Below are 18,008 nucleotides of genomic sequence, written 5' to 3'. Positions count from 1 at the left end.
TCTTAATTGTATAATTACGAAATTGTGTTCTTAACTTAATTATTTGAGTAAGTAATCTTGCAAATGCAAGATTTCGACTTGATAATAAGCACGCGTGACCATCTACTGGATGCATCTATTAATACGATAAAATATCTAAATGGTCTACTTAGTGGGTTGATAGATTCACATATATCACCATGAATTTGTTCTAAAAATGCAGATAATTCAGTCCCCACTTTAGCTTATGATGGTCAAATTATCAATTTTCCTTGAGAGTAAGCATCACATGATAATTCATTAGATTGAAGAATCTTATGACTCTTCAATGGATATCTATTTGAATTTTCAATAATTCTCCTCATCAGTATAATATAATCCAGAAGATGAAGCAAACAACTTTTCCAATATATGTTTTTCATTTGAGACAGTGGATATGATATATAGATATTCCACATTATTCTTATTATCAGTCTCAATACGATCACCATTGCAACACATATTTTTAAAACTTAGAAGATTTCTCTTTGATTGACTAGAGAACAATGCATTGTCAATTGTAAATTTTATTCCTCTGGACAAAATAATATTTGCTTTTCCAAAATCTTCAGTTAGGTTTGCAGAACCTGATATCGTATTGACTTTTGTTTCTAGCATTGTCAGTTTGGAAAAATATTTTTTACCTGTAAGTATTGTATGTGTAGTTGTATTGTCTGCCAGACATAGATCTTCTTTACTCATTTTTTAGTCACCCAACATATAAAATTGATCCAAATTTCTTTATTAAAAGAAAGTTACAATAAGAAAAACAACACTTAAAATATACAAAAATTACTTAAAAAAAAACACGAAAGTGGATAAAAGAAAATAACAACATTAAGTCTAAATATTATCAAAGTCAAAAGAAACACTTGATGTTCTACCAACTGTGTCAATCTTTTCTTAAGGAGATTCAAAGAAGTCCGCCACATCTAAATTTGTTATGTGGGATGGGTCAAATATGTCATTATCCTAGTATGGAAAATTTGCTTTCACATTTTTCTCTTTTTCCTTCAAGGAGGTTTGATAGAGGTCAACTAAGTGTTTGACGTAGGTATGTGACTAATGCCCAGTCATTCCGTATCAGAAGCATTTATTTTCAACACTCTTTGAACTCCTATCTTGTGGAGCTTTTTCTTTGTGATCATCATTTTGTATGGTTTTTTTTTTTTTTTTAATATTTAAATGATTAGAATAACTACCACGAAAATAATAATTATTTCTTCCTCTATCACGATCATGATCATGACCTCGACCACGATTATTAACATTCACAGCATTCACTTTAGGGAATGGTGTTGTTCCAGTTGGTCGAGATTCGTGGTTCTTCATCAATAGCTTGTTATTTTGTTCGACCACAAGACATGAAACTAATTCAGAATATTGTTTAAAACCTTTCTCTCGATATTGATGTTGTAGAGTATATTAGAGACATGAGATGTAGAAAATGTCATCTCTAACATATCAACACCAGTAATTTTTTCTCCACATAACAACAATTTTGAACTGATTTTAAATAATGCGGAGTTTTAATCACTTACTGATTTGAAATCTTGTAGCCTCAAGTGTATCCACTCATAACGAGCTTTAGGAAGAATAACTATTTTTTTGATGATCATATCTCTCTTTCAAATTTTTCGATAAGATACGGGGATCATTTATTGTAAGATACTCAATTTTCAATCCCTCGTGGAGATGATGACGAAGAAAAAACATAGCTTTTGCTTTATCCTGACTGGATGTTGTATTTTCTTCTTTAATAGTTTCCCCAAGATTCATAACATCCAGGTGGATTTTGACATCAAGTGACCATGACAAATAATTATTGCCGCTAATATCAAGGGCGGAAAATTCTAATTTTGTGAGATTTTTCATGACAACATTATCATAAAGTATTGTACTTATGTTAGAAATTTAATAGATATTGAATATGCAAAATAATATTAAATTTATTAATTACAATGAAGAGGGAAAAACTGACATACTTTTAGGACCAACCTTTAGAAGAGAAAACGATAGGAGCTCGTGCTGATAACGTGTTATAAAATTGAGGAACATGATGAGAACATGAATATAGAGAAAATATAATATAATAATATATTTATAAAATAATATTAAATATATATAATATAATACAAATAAAATAACTAAAATTATAAAATTTGATGATATGAAAATTAGTGAAATTTCGAAGTGTGTATGTGTGATTTTAAAATCCACCAAATGCCACTATTTATAGGCAAAGTGGCAAATATGATATGAACTTACATGGACAAGAAGTATGAATAATTACAAGGCACATGAATAATATGAAAGGTGATATATTGCTTTTGTGACACTAAGCTATGGGCATCTATTTATTATTAGAATATTCATAATTGAATTGACATTTTGTTGGAGAAATATCAAAACATAATTATTCGAAGTAGTTATAATTTTTTAATTTTTCTATTTATAAAACATATTAATCTCCCTTTGTAATATGATGTAATGAATAATAATAATAAAAAAAGAAAATATTAATAAACATGTCAACATAAAATTTGTTGAAAAAGAAAAATACTTCACTTAGTATTAGCACTGAATAACATTTTCAACTTAATGTAGTAATTAAAAGGAACCTTGAATCATATATTTCTATATTTCATAGCATATTCAATATTCAAGATTCAAAAAAAAAAAAAAAAAGTATAATAACACACTTCAAAAGGTTGATTTAAATTGTAATTAAAATTGGTTAATCATTTACATTTATTATATATATATAACATTTTTTCTTTTAAAGAATAATAAGAGATATTTACAAAGGATCATCAGTAACATGATTTTTCCTCATGTCGATTGTTAGATGTTCATAAAAAGACATTGAGAATTAAAATATATTAGGAACGAGAAATAAACACAATTAGATATGTTTTGATAAACAAAGTAGTAGTAAAACAACCACATTAACTAGAGAATAGTTTTATTGATAAATATCAACTTGAATATATCTCTATTTTCAATAACTATCTAAAATATAATATATTGAAAATATATATTAAAACTAAACTTTTAAAAAAGAATTTAAATGGAGTCCACATGGCAAAGTCACGTGCCACCAGCCTGGGTGTGATGAATTTGTGTTTATTTATTTATTATTATTATTATTATTATTATTTTTCCAGTAAATCTAAAACATGAGGGCTTGACATGTGTTTTGTTCATGGCCCTGACTCCCACCAAATTAACAACTCCATCTAATAAGTCAAGTTAATAAAATAAATCTTCATAATATGAAGATAAATTTGTTTAATTTAAATATTTATTTGTACCTTCCATATTAATAAAGGTGTGATTTATAATATGCTCTTTAATTGACTTTTTGTACATTTTTTAAATCATCCATGTATAGAATACAATAAGGATGGATCCAAAATCTTATATTAGAGAAGCTTAAATTCAATCTGTTTTTTACTTATAATAAATAAGTAGTTCCCTTTTTCCAAAAATTATTTTCCACTTTTATATGTATCTAATATTTAAAAAAAAAATAGAGAAGAAATTGAAAAAATTATACATTAGTAAATATCATTTTAAAAGATTGAGATATTTTTTAGTACAATAAATGAATTAGGAAATTTGGAATCTCTAACTTTAAAAATGATGTCTGGGACTTCTTTAAGTGATCTTTGCTTAGGAATTGAATGAAAGATTTGCTTCAATATACTCATTGATACTAGAATGACGTGAATTCACTAGATCTTTCCTTAAATAACTGATTTTCAATATGAAACTATGAGAAAGAATGGGGGATCAGACGATAATCGAATGAGCTCATTTGTTTTGATCTTTTTTGAAAAATCTATGATTTGGTAATAGAAAAAGGTGTAGCATGTAACCTGCCATGTCTTCAAAAACACCTCCATGGATTTCGAGGATGGTTACCCTAAGGAGTCTCTAATATTGATTTCTTAGTCCAACATGATGGTTTAACCTACTTTAAAAAGGGTCATCATTTGACTTTAGGCACACTTGAAAATGGCCGCCTTTTTTTAATATATGTAATTAATTAAAAACACCGAATTAACTAATAAATAGACAAAGTTAACAATGTAACTACCATAATAGACCTAAATTAAAGATGGAAATAGTAACTCATAATTTTTTTTATTCAAGAAGATTGGGTGAATCCTAAAGTCGAAAGATAAAGGTTGAAATAAAAACGTTAGCTACAAAAAGAGAAAAACAACGAGAGATATTTATAAATAAAAACGAAAGATAATTATATGATAATTACTGTTGAATTGAATTAGGCTTACCTACTACTTTGTTGTATATATACGAACCTAGATGTTGGTTATGAATTTTTTTTTTTAAAAAATAAAATAGTATAGGATTAAAAAAACAGAACATTAAAAAAGCAACCAATAAGGACAAGAAAATATGGCTTTTATTACAGAAAGTATATATATAATTACAAAAATCCACATGGAAGGAATAATATGATGAAAATATCCATTTTATTTTTTAAACTAAAAGATTGCAACGGTGTAAATATTTAAAGATGTTTTATTAAGCCTTTATAACTTCTTTTCATGCATTAGAGGTTCGAATCATTATTTGACGTGAAATATTTTTCTTAAAAGTTACTTCAAAATAATAATAAAAAAAAAAAATTAAAACACAAATTATAAAAATTACACATACTCATATATAGGAAGATTATTAGGTTTACTAATTCAACGTCACAATAAAATAAGAAATTTTATTATTTTAATATATTTTTAAAAGAAAAATACTTAAATACAATTTAGAGTACACGTATCTTTATGCATCTCACTTAATTATTCAATTATAATTTATTGCATGACAATTTTTTTAAAAAAATATCTTTAAATATTTTCAACATTAAATTTAGATGGGTATTAAAAAAAAAAGTCAAATTGTAACATATATTTTATATCATCTTCATGATTTGTTTGCATCATTATTATTTCCTATTTTTTCTTGAATTAAGCAGCATATAAAAACTCAAATTAAAGCTATGTAGCTTACCTAATTCACAATCTTATAATATATATAAATATTATATAGAAAAAGAAACATTTATAAATGATTGATAGTCAATTTTAAAATAAAAATGGGATTAGGTAAATACATTATTATTCATTTCCTAAAATATTGGTATATTTTCTTTTAAAAAAACAAGTCCCTATGTTGTTTCAAAAGTCATACCAATTACTTTATATATATACGTAAAAAGTAATGTCGAGTGAATTATAATATACGAATTTAATGTGAATGGTATGGGGTAGGTGTACTTTTTATTTATTATTTTTAGGAAAGTAGATTTCAATTTTATGGACCCGCAACATGTAATACTACTACTAATTATTTTAAAACATGAAAGAATTACAATTTAGTCAAACAAAGTGAAGCACAATGTCAAATCATCACTTTAATTAATTATTTTTCTTTTTAAAATAAGTTTAATTGATGTTTTAACGTTGGGTGAGGACAAATTTGATTGAAAGAGGAAAATACGTAAAAATTAAAATTAAAATTAAAAAAAAAAAGTAGATGCAAATGCAGATAACACTGAAATTGATATATATATATATATATATATATATATATATATATTTGGCCTTCTCATGGAAATAATGTACGTCGATATTTACCACATGCATTTTGATACTTAAATACGAAAATAAAGAAATGTTGCAATTAGAATTTACTTTTTCTGGTCTATAATGATGTATTATATTAATAAGGATTACTAATCTAGATCGATTAAAATAGGAATATTCAAAGTCAAATCGAGCGCATGAACTAGCTTTTAACCAAAATCGCTAAGTTTCTAGGTTGATTTTAATGTTAGGTAGCTATATATTCATGAACTTATGTCTTGTCATTTTTTTTTTATCGTATCGTAAGGTAGATTATGCTCGGTACAAAGTTACTTACAACAAAATGTTATTGGTATTGAAACGTTAATATATAGTTTTTGAAAAATAAACAATATACAATTTTGTAAGATTAAAAAAACAATAATTAGGTGCATGCATAAAACCAAATATCAATCAATGTTTTAAAGCATAGAGTAGCAGTGAGGAAAGGGCAGCAGAGACATTTTACCCCTCATATTTGTTTAGATGCAATGTATTCTCATCCATCAACTCTTATGGTTATAACCGACTAATAATTGGATCATAAATTATTAATACATTTAATTCAAACATTATTTTATATTCAAAATTCAACTACATTTTATATTTAAATCAAACAACATTTAATATTCTCTAGAAAAACTATATCAAAATATATTTAATATATGGATGTATATATACTTATTATTCTTATATCAACTTGAATTTCGTAGTTGAGCCCGTTATTAGTTAGAGTGTTTTTAAAGGTTTAGAAATACTTTTCTATTTTTCATATTGAAAACCTTAATTAGATATTTTTGTTTGGCAAACTAGCTTTTAAAAATTCCAAAAGAAAATTGAATTATTATTATTATTATTATTATTATTTTGTGATTTATAAACTAGTCCACATATATGAAGCGAGTATTTTTATATACATACTATCTTTTTCTTTTGTACTTTAATCTAATTCGATTTTAATTTGAGTCAATTTAGATGTTCAAATTTAATCCATAAAATTTAAATTAACACTTAAAATTAATGGTTATTATTCATTTGAATTAAGTTAATTTTTATCTAATACCAAACCATTTCTATTCAAGAAGATAGACAATATCACTTTCCAAATGTTATTTTATCATTTATCACCGGCCTATCATGAATAAAAACGTTATGGAAGATAAAAAAAATTAGTGGTAAAGATCTAATTATAGTGATTTTTTTTTTTATTGAAATATCAAAATTTCAACAAAAATAAAAAACACAAAAAAGAATCCTATATTTATTTTTAATCTCATTCAAACTTCTTTCATTAAATTTTTCGTATCATTTCACCCTAAAATTGAATTGATGTGAGTTTTATTTCTTTTATCACAAAAAAAAAAAAACTTTCATTTCTATATGTACCTCAAAATATTCTTAAACTTTATATTATTTTGAAATTATCTTTCTAATTCTTCTTTAAATGTTGTATAACTTTACATAAATGATAATTAAATTAAATGGTCAATTATAGTCTATAGTTAAGCCACAATCAAAGTTTCATTAATAATTAAAAAATTTCTTATCAATTACCAAAAAGTATTTCAAATTTCTATCGACATCAATATTTTCATAAAATCGAGACCTTGATATTTCTATCGACAATGATATTCCAGAAGTTGCTGATAATAGAATTAAACAATTTAAAATATTATAAATAAAATTGAAAATTAAAATGACAAGGTTGATGGGAAATAACTAATATGTCTTATTATTATTATTATTATTAAGAATAATACGTCTGAGACTGACATTTTCGAAATTAAAAAAATAAGAAACAAAAAAGTTAAAATGATCCTTTTTGGTTTATGATGCTAATTTGATGTGAAACGATTTAGTTTTTATAATTTTTAATTTTGTTACAATTTTAGCCTTTTATATTTTAATATATAATAATTTAGTCTTTGTATTTTAATTTTGTAACAATTTAATCATCGGTATGAAAAGTTTCATGAAAACTAAATAATTATTTTCATTATATGATTTAACTTTGTAAATTATAAACATATTGGATTTGTAATTCATTATTGATCGAGTTATGTGTGCAATTTCATTATATCTTAATAATCATTTTCATGATTTGGACTATAAGCTCGTTTGGATTGATTTAAGAAAAAAATATTTTTCAAAAAAATCATTTTTATTTAAATACTTTTGATAAAAATTGATTAAAATATAATTGAAAAACTATTTTGAGTGGCTACCAAACACTTCAATTTCTTTTAAAATGACTTATTTTATAAATTAAACACTTGAAATTGTATTCCAGACACACCTTAAATTGTTGCAAATTATATATTATAAAGACTAAATTGTTACGTGTAGAAGAGTTCATCACTAGCTAAATTGTTACAAAATTAAATTGAGATTTAAATTGTTACCAAATTGATGGTAGACTAAATTTAGATACTAAAGTACTACTTCTAAACAAGTTGAATAAAAAATAATGGCATATATTTTGAACTGCATCCATTATTTATTGATTTTTTCTACTATGTGATTGAAGTAGGTTAAAAAAAGGGTATGAAATAAGTGGCAAAAAAGATGCTCAACAAACAATAGAAACAGTTTAACAAGGTCAGTTTTCTCTTCCGGATAAAAACAATTAATCATACGTATAATCTTTATCTTATTATCATATGCATTCATGCAACCTACTATAGTTCAAGCGTGTTAGCTCAACAAACATATAGCCTGCATTAACGACTAGGAGTTTATGATAGTTTGAGTAATTACCCTTATTGCTCTAAAAATATCATTGAATATTACACATAATTTTGTGTTTCTTTTTTTAACTTAAATTCTACCCATAGTATTCGTTTTAACTTAGTAAAATTAGTAATGTGTAAGTCTTTGATTTATTTAATGGTTTAGTACATATTTGTGAGGTGATTTTAAAACGGTTAAAATTACTTTTGTCATATTTAAAATAGTTTCGAAACATGTCTTTAATCTTGTGAAATTAATTTTATATTTAAAAATATAATTTTCATTTAATCGAAATTGGGTTGGAACCATTAAAAACATGTTTCATTAACAATTTTAGAATAATTCCCAAACAAATCACTTGTAAATGAATGTAGTAATAATTGGTTGGACATATAGTGTATGTGGCATATGAGAAGAAGGGGTTATTCACATTTAAGACCGCATAAAAAAGAGGGTTCTTCGTAGCGTATGGAAGTCAGGTTGTACATCCAATTAGGAGTGTATGGTTGGACTTTGGAAAAGGCTGTGACAATGTCCATTGCCTTGGGGAAAGTGAAGATCTGCTGCTACTGCTACTGCTAGAGGATTGTTAATGAGATTCTTATAACAAGGGGGTGAATTTGGTGAACAAGGGTATCATGTAGGATACTGCTTGCCCCCTGTGTTCTAGCGGGTGGAATTCGTAGCTCGAGCTTGAAAGGGGTGAGAGGGGTGACAGACACATATGTAAGGGCTGGGTGTAGGTTAGTCCCCCTCAGGATTGTTGGTGGAGGCGGATTTGACCTTGGCGTCTATGTAATTATTTTCTGGTTATCTTTATAAAAAAACACTAGCATTTTTGGGCAAAAGTTCATATCCCTTTTATTAATGCAATATGAAAGGGAAATTTGTCAACAAAAATGGAATTTCAATTGCTCCAAATAATACATGTTTCATTATATGATATCAAAGTTACCACCATTCATAAGTTTGAGTTTTGGATCAATTGGTGATTTAAAATGATATTAGAGCATGTGATCCAAAGAGGTCCTGTATTCAAATCCTTGCTATTCCTTCCCCAATTACTATTGATTTTCACATATAAGCATTTAATTAATACAAGTTATCAATATATTAATTTGAGATCCTTGGTTCGGTACTCTATTAGAGATGAGCATCGTTATTTGGTTTGGTTTGATCCTCGTCTAGAAAGGGGCACTATCCTTTAATAGTATAGTAATGCAGTTATTTTGGATGCAAATAGTTCCCTTCATGCTAAGATAGAACTGGTTGATCTCTCCTCATTGGTACATTTGATAGTGGTTGAAGTTAGTTGGGGAGGATAATGTAACTTGGTTTTCTTGTTGATCTAGTGTGTTTTTGATTGTTAGTGCTTGGGAGTTATTATGTTTTAGGCATCATATGGTGTTTTATGAGATAACCTCATTTGGTTTCGAGGTAATATTCCCAAATATGCATTCATTCATTGGCTTGCTATTCATATCGTTTACAAACGCGAACCGTATTCGTAGACGGTGCTTTTATATGTTGAGTGACTGTGTACTTTTGTATACAGGTGGAGTTGAGTCTAGGGATCATTTATTTTTTGAATTTCCTTTTAGTAAGGCTATTTGAGAGGACATGCTTTAACGGAGAAGGTGTTCTCATAGAATCTGCATTACCATATGCGACTCTATTAGAATTGTCACTTTAGTATTGGTAATTGGCTAAGGTTTAAGGTATGAAAATTTGCATGGGTTGCTGTTATTTATCATGTTTGGAACAAGCCTAATATGCGTATCCATAATGCTAAATTGCATTCTCCCCATGTGATTAGTTTGATTGTTCGATCAGAAATTCTTATTTGTTGTTCAAAGTGGCTTGTGGCTTCTCTTGTGGGGCCTCAAGCGACCTCTTCTCCTTGGGACCTTTTCTCTTCAGTCATGTATATTTTATATCTTTTTGTTTGGTTGGTCTTTGTCATTATTTCTTCTTTTGATTTTAGAAGGAGGAGGAGAAGAAGAAGAATAAGGATAATAAGGAGGAGTAGCAGCAGAAGAAGAAGGAGCAGCAAAAAAAGAGAAGAAGCAACAATAGCAGAAGAAGAAGCAACAATAGCAGCAAAACAAGTTTTTCCACAAGCTCCTTCGGTGCCCTCCATTGTAAAAGTTTTTCCAATCCGAATTTGGTCATTTGCAAGGCACAGTATCTTCAAAGATATCTACAAATGCATGAAAAAGACCCAACAAGTAGAAACCAATATTAATCGGGGAGGAAATAGCATTGCAATTGTTTGAATACAATACCTCTTGTACCACATGCTCTGATACCATCAGAAATCGTCGATTAACCCAAAATTGAAGCTAATAGATGAAGATAAATTTAATATTATATCATCTAACAATGATGTAATATCTCATCCAAATTGAAAGTCCATGAAACAAATTTCAAATCAAAACATAAATGATGTCATTTCGAAATTTTATTGAAATTATCTAAGTTAAAAGTCCACAAACTAATTTAAATATTTTAAATGCATAAAATTTTAAAATGTCATACATGGCCACATTGAGATAAATGATGTCATTTCCATGTGTGAAACTATTAAGATATCTTTGTCTCCAAGAAAATTTTGATGGGTATCTAAATTTGGGCTTTGAGATTCTTGACTATATGAGAAGAGGCATCATCACATGTCAATAGTAGTCTTCCATATGAGATGTTTTTGACCAACAAAAATATATAAATTTAATATTTTTAGGATTATTTCGGGAAAAAAATATAATAAAGTCAAATAATAATAAATTTGGATGATTATGAATTTATTTTGAAAATTTTGTAAGTTACACAATTTTTATATTTTGATCGTGTTTCTAAAACAACATTGTCACATGGTTGCTTAGCACAAGTCAGGTATTTCGATTATTAAGAGTGCCGAAATAGTTTACAATTTTACAAAATTCAACCAACTTAGTGTAAGATTTGACTTAGGCTTTTTGGTATATATCAATTTGTTTGGTTAGTTTGAGTTTAAATAATGCATTTGTAGAGTTAGACGAGTTCATATATTATATAAAATTAATGTTCTTTAGAATTCAAAAGAAAATCAAGACTTTAAACCAGTGTTCTAGAATGGTCTGACATTCTCGGTTACTGCCATATTGAAAGAATAGATATATTTTCTTTAAAAAAATAGAAAGTTTAGGAGTAGTTTATTTTTAATATATAAAATTTAACCTTTAGTTTACTTTCACCAAGTCTTAGAATTCTTAGAAAACAGTTGGTATACTTGGGAGGAAAAAAAAAAAAAACTGAATCAACCAAGTTGAGACTAAGACCAATCCCCTGACTAGATTCATTTGAGTTACAAATTTATGATAGAATCCAAAATAGTATTTTTCCAGTCCATCCCCATGAACTAAATTTGTGTAGAAAATGAATCAAATATACCCTCCAAAACAACATATTTCACCAAGATTTTCCATACACAATGTTCCCATTGACGTGATCAACTGATTGCCAATAAATCAATTGAATCAATTTGAAGTAATCAAGAAGCTTGGAATTATATATAACTGTCAAGATTTCTAACAAATTTTGAATTCTGTACACACCAGACTAGACATACTAACAACAAGAGATAAGAATACCTTCCTTTTTCTGATGAAACTACATGAGAAATCAAGTAGATTAGATGATACCATCATCATCATCCCAGAATGAATATTCACACATACACGGGTATATATGAGAATTCAATGATCTCTACAATTCTTTCTTAACGCAAAGCAAACAAAAAGCCATTGCTTTTACTCACTAAATAACAGTTCTCCCTACTGTTGTTCCCATATTCCAACCCCTCTCCTTTTCCTTCTTACTTTGAGTTTCTTTAGTTACTCTCCTACCATTCCCTAACAACATCCTATGCGCCACCATCCTTCCTCGACTTCCGATTGAGACCCTGACTTTTTCCATCCCTAGATTGATACCACCTCGTCTCATATGTTGTTGCATTGGAGACTTCATTTGTATCTTCTTTTGAAGGCTTCGTCTCAAAATGTTGCTCGACTTCCTACCTCCATATTTTCTCTCTTTAGGACTGTCGCACTGTGGCTGTTCAGGCAAACAGTTACTGTCATCTGATCCATCGCCTTCGTCTATCTTGTAGGCTTCACATTGTGGCAATGGCAACATGGGTGATGGGAGATGAGTTGAGCTTGGTATACTTGGCAGAGGGATTAGGGAGTTTCTCCTAGGAGCGAGGGCCATCGGTACACGTCGGGCCATTGTGCAAATAGATGCTCTTCCTGTCCTCTTTGATGGCACAAATGATCGTTCGACCATCTCTGGATTGTTCTCCTTCTCTGTGGAATCTGTGTACGTGATGGCACCATCCACTGGAGGAAAGGGAAATGATGGTTTGAAGCCATTGTTTTCAGTTAGTGGCCGAGTGAGATTTATTTGCTCCTTTCCAACCATGCTGTTAAATGATCCATGGAGATTTTTTTGACTACCTAATGGTCGACTTGCAAGTTGTGGCCTCATTGATGCAGGCTTGTGGTCTTCTGATTCGGTTTTCATTTGCTGCTCTGCTATTTTGGCATCGACATGCTGACGTGCTAGCTTCCTTTCAACAAGAAGTTGAGCTTCAAGTTCTTTGACCTGTAAGGTGCACACAAAATCAGCACAAGAATATGGTTTCTTTTTGGTTGTTGTAATTGTAATATTCAGTCAATGTGAAATTTCTTTTACCTTATCTAGTAGATTTTTGTTTTTCTGATCTTTTTCCTTCATCTTCAAGTCTAATCCATGAATTGTTTCTTCCATTTTTCTGATCTGTAGATCTTTACTCTTCATATCCTGCTTTGTTTTCTCAGTCTAACACAGGCAAAATGATTGAACCATATTGAGAATATAATAGAACACATACAATGGCAGAACACTATTTAAAAACATGAAACCAAATAGGAGATTGAAGCTTGTACCATCTGTTTGCATTTAAGGAATTCAGACATATCAAGCTGTCTCTTTGCAGGACCCAATTCAATTCCTCTTACTCTGCTTGCAAAGTTCAACGAACAAAGAGTCTCATTCAAGTCATTTTCATTGGGACTGATCTGTACAAACATGAGTGTCTTTGAATCTCCCCCTAACAATAGGAATTCCATTTATCAGTAAAACAACCCAAAAGCAATGTGTAATGCTAGAACAGAATGTATACTACCTAGTGAATCTTGAAGCAAGTGAGTGAGCTTGGAGTTCCTGCCAAGAGTCGAGAACAAAATAACAAATTCCATTCATATACATTGTGTCACGATATAAAATAACAGCAAAGGAGTCCAAATCTTATTATTTACCTGAAAGGAACATGAGGGCTTTTTGTTGCAAGAGCAGATATTACATCACCAAGTGCAGAAAGAGATCTGTTAATATTTTGTGTTTCCTTGAGTCGTTCTCCTTGTACTTCTACTTTAGCAATCCGCTCGCTACCTGCCAAGTCCACCAACCAGAGTTTGCTGCTAGTGCATTCCCCATTTAGCAAATTCTCCCCCTTCACCATCACACAATGTATGCTGTTTGTGAAGAAACAACCAAAATCACCAATTAATATTCAGCATGACATTCTTTTACTAAGTAAACCAAATGTAAAAGAGAGAGGCAAGACCAGTGGGATCGACTGCTGTGCTCATTACAATTGGTTGAACCAACAGCTCTTGCGTTACTGCCAGTTTGCAAAACTTCCCAAACTTCATTCATGTTGTCGACAGGGGCCTCAACCATGCCAGGAACATGATGTATTCCTTCACTGATTTGTCTTATTTCGAGCCTGAAATAATTTACGAAAGCGAGAATTTTCACTATGGAACATGGTAAAATGAACATCTAACTTACCCATCATTTAATTGATAAACAACAATTATCAAAGGGTAGATAACAGGAAGGCAAAAAAAAAAAAAAAAAAAAAAAAAAAAGAAAAAAGAAAAAAAAAGCACAATGAGTCAAAAACTTTCCACTGCACTTGTACTGAAAATCGACATCATATAAGAGTCAGTTAGAAGAAGAATTATTTGCAACAGACTTGTTGATGGTGCCCGACAGTCTTGACATCTTTTCTCAGTGTGTTTATGTATGCAAAAAAATGAAACTTTGAGGAAATGGCTAATCACAGCATTACCTTTTCGCACTGTTCCCTGACTGAGATCCTGAGACTAGTAAGTCCCGTATTTGCTCATTATACACTTCCAAGACACTAACAGATACTTTATATCGATGTAGCTTCTGCCGCTCCTTTGTTAAGCGAAACAACTCCTCAAGAATCCTATAATTGACTCCACGAGCTCCTTCAGTGCCCTCCATTGTAAAAGTCTTTCCAGTTCCGGTTTGGCCATACGCAAATATGCAAACATTGTACCCATCTAAAACTGAAGCCGCAAATGGGGCAGTATCTTCAAAGACATCTCCTACAAATACATGTACACAAGTAATCAATATGCTATCCTACATCACATCAAATACACAAATAAACTCCCACTCATTACCTTGATTTATTTGAGGACCAAATACAGCATCAAACTTAAAGATTCTTCTGGGAGCCCCATTTGACTTAACAATCAACTCGCCATCTTTAGCTGACTCAAAATCAACAACCATTGGAGCTCCAGATGCAATCTCTTCTGTATTTAAGGGCCTACACCGACAAAACACCCTAATGTTTCCTGCAACGAAGAGTATACATCACTAACCACCTTCAGTTTCTCTAAGTGGGTCATATCTTTTGGAACCAGAACACTACACAATAAATCTAGCTGACCTTTCAACTCCAACATCTTATTGTAGAGTTCTTTCCGTTCCTTAGCTCCTTCAACAAATTTAGTCTTCAAGTTTTCTTGCAAATCTAATTGTTGTTTAACTAACAAAGATTCAAAAGCAGAGGGAAAAAACCAGTAGACTCAGATAGTTAATTAGCTAATGTATTCATAAAATTAACGTTAAGTAGATACTTGGAAGAAAGTTGGCACGCTAGCTTACATGCTGTCTGAATTTTAGAAGTCATTTCATTCATATCTACAAAGCAGTTCTTGAATGCAAGCGCCTCCTCCGATAATTTGATGTTTTCCATTTTCATAATCTGATAGATGAAACTTCTCAATAACTCGTTCTTATATTTCATGTAATTTGATATGTTGAATGTATACTTTACTGCGTACCTTTACTTTTCTGGTAAGGTCCCTCAATGAAGAAAACCATCTGCTCTTCTCTTTCACCTGTCCCTCAATGGCAAAAGCTGCAAACGGATTAAGGGGAAAAACAACAAATGGTCATCTAACAAATAGCAAAGTAGCAAAAAGCTATAAGAAGACGGTGTCTATTACCAAGAGATCCAACATGCATTGACTTGCGCATGAGCTCATTTTGTAGGTCATTTAGAGATTTCCAAGCTTCTTGACATTCCCTACCCTTTTCATTGTTTTCCTTTCTAAGTTCCTCCATATCTTTCCTTGCTGCTGCTAGCTCATTCTTCATGAGCTCAAGATCCTTTTGGAGCTCTATGTACTTCTTCTCTTTTACTATCAAGTCACTACCATCCTACAAAACATCACAAGTGCAATAATTTTAAAGAATGCCCACAACAAGTATTGATCCTAATTTCCTAAATATAATCAAATTTATAAGAAGGTTTACTTTGGACATCTCTGAGTTTTCTAGTCGAGAAGATCCCACATCTTCAAGCAGTTCAACTTCTTTAATATCTGACATGAAAATTTCAGAATCACAAGATGATAAGTACGAGATTTTTAACAAATAAGAACCAAGAGAAATATAATGCTTGGTTTAACTCACTTGAAGGAACATCTTTCCTCACAGAAATACCACAAACAATTGGCCTGCCCATCAGTCCTTCAAATCTAATGGTTAAATCTTTTACATCTACAGAAGTTTTGAGGTCAGATACAATGAGAGGCTTATTCCCACCAACACGAGCATATATATCCAGGCCAGAAACAACCTACAACCAAACCAACAACATATCTATCGAGATTTCTTAGGATTAGGAAAAGAAAATCAATATGATGTCATTTAGATGATTGGGAAAACAAGCTGACCTTCTGGTCTTGCAAATAGACATCGAACACCCTCATACCCGGAGGGCCATTGGTAAATACAATTTCAGCAAAATGCAGGTCAACAACATAATTCCCAGGTTCCAATGAGGAGAAATTGTAACAAAAGTTCCCATAACGAGCCGTTTGGTATAAAAGATGTTCAATTTCATCAGACCTAATGGTATCACCACCCTTGTACCAATTGTCTTCCACATAGTTTATCCCATCAAAAGTCACAGCATCATTTGAGGAACCTACATTGATACTAACAGCTTGAAGGAGTTCTTCAGATTGCAGAGAACTGGTAGCTGGAGGAGGAGCCAACTCAAAGGAAGATTCTGGCGACAGTTCTTGCTCATAGGCTTCACACAACTTTGAAAATCGAACAGACGGGGTCCTCTGATTGTAGTTAACCTCAATTCCAGAAAAGCTATTTTCAAAGGAAAGCTCCATGGAAGATTCGATAGGTTTACAACCCTTGATATCCAAGAATTCTGGTGAATCACAGTAGTCGTCTACTGGAATATCGGGAGAACCAGCACAGATAACTAGATCGGGAGAAGTCAAGGTAAATTCCGGAATAGATACCCCTGCAACTTATAATGATTCAAGATTAGACAAAAAATTAGGGTTTTCATCATCACTCCAACTATATGAAAATTGGGTCATAAAAAATTAGAGCATTAAGAGTGAAAATCAAAGAAAAGTCTCAATTCACAAACGTCAGTTAAGAACCCAGTAACCCACCATAAATTTTCAATCAATCACACTATTCCAAAAACTCAACCGACCTAGGAACAAGCCAATCTCATGTTAACAGCAAGAGAAAGATCATATAAAAAAGCATCGAACAGCATTATTACCTTCACCTGGGCTGGAACAGAAATCTTGATCTTCCATCCCAACCAAACTCTATCTTAGCGAAATTTCTTGAAAAGAGGAACAAGAGAAAGAGCAGGACAAAATCTAATTAATGGGTCAGAAATCTGTATGCGGTATGAAATGAAGGTAAACAAATACAATGTCAAGGTCTTGTAAGAGAGAGAGAAACGGAAATTAGAAGAAGAAAGTGGTGAAGAGATTCGAACGGCGGAGGCGGGAAGTAATGGAAATTCTGAGAGAAGCAATAATGAGAATGTGTAAAGACAATCAAAAAGGCGAAAAGAAGTGTTAACGCTTTCGAATTTCTGGTTTTTTTTCTTCTTGGTAGAGAAAGAGAGAGAATGAAAGAAATTGCAGAGAGGAGGCGATGATTTTGGTTTAAGTTCAAAGAGAGCAAAAATTTGCGTTACTCTTTCTAGGACATTTTAGTCGACCGTTGGGCTTTTTTTTTTTCTGTTTTGAAATTTGAAATTTGGACCACCTAAAATTTTAAAAGAAAAGAAAAGGAATTTGAAATTTGTTAAACCGGGCAAGGGTTGGCCCGGTGGCTCTTCCTCACATGCCGGGTTATTTTTACTTTTTAATTTCTGCTTTTTCCTCAAATGGGAGAAAAAAAAAATTAAGCTAAGTTTTAGTCTCTAAA

At 30.6% G+C, this 18,008-nt stretch overlaps 1 protein-coding gene across 2 annotated transcripts; it reads right to left on the bottom strand.

Moving 5' to 3' along the window:
* Nucleotides 1-11,925: 11,925 nt before the first annotated feature.
* On the bottom strand, nt 11,926-17,751 carry LOC120072037 (Di-glucose binding protein with Kinesin motor domain-containing protein). 2 transcript variants are annotated; one of them, XM_039024465.2, is made up of 16 exons: nt 17,347-17,751; nt 16,484-17,073; nt 16,221-16,386; nt 16,062-16,129; nt 15,752-15,965; nt 15,587-15,663; nt 15,408-15,507; nt 15,190-15,288; nt 14,918-15,094; nt 14,554-14,839; nt 14,044-14,205; nt 13,736-13,951; nt 13,603-13,640; nt 13,364-13,527; nt 13,131-13,256; nt 11,926-13,040 (listed from the first exon to the last, which is right to left on the bottom strand). In XM_039024465.2, the coding sequence occupies exons 1-16, from the start codon at nt 17,381-17,383 to the stop codon at nt 12,195-12,197; spliced, it is 3,366 nt and encodes a 1,121-aa protein (XP_038880393.1). In that variant the 5' UTR covers nt 17,384-17,751; the 3' UTR covers nt 11,926-12,194. The 2 variants fall into 2 exon arrangements, with proteins under 2 accessions (XP_038880393.1, XP_038880388.1); XM_039024460.2 differs by having other exon boundaries at nt 16,484-17,079; nt 17,347-17,516.
* Nucleotides 17,752-18,008: the final 257 nt, after the last annotated feature.

Source organism: Benincasa hispida, chromosome 1 (genome assembly GCF_027475165.1).
Source record: "Benincasa hispida cultivar pf3 chromosome 1, pf3_genome.v1.1, whole genome shotgun sequence".
Classification (NCBI taxonomy): domain Eukaryota; kingdom Viridiplantae; phylum Streptophyta; class Magnoliopsida; order Cucurbitales; family Cucurbitaceae; genus Benincasa; species Benincasa hispida.
The sequence above is the reverse complement of the archived record's forward strand: the minus strand, read 5'-3'. Positions and strand labels throughout refer to the sequence as shown.

Excerpts from the sequence above, each read along its gene's own strand:
- LOC120072037 (XM_039024460.2), bottom strand. The coding sequence starts at position 17,383 with ATGGAAGATCAAGATTTCTGTTCCAGCCCAGGTGAAG. Across the intron at positions 15,508-15,586 it reads ACCTTACCAGAAAAGTAAAG|ATTATGAAAATGGAAAACAT; the intron begins GTACGCAGTAAA and ends TTCATCTATCAG. Across the intron at positions 14,840-14,917 it reads TGGTCCTCAAATAAATCAAG|GAGATGTCTTTGAAGATACT; the intron begins GTAATGAGTGGG and ends ATGTATTTGTAG.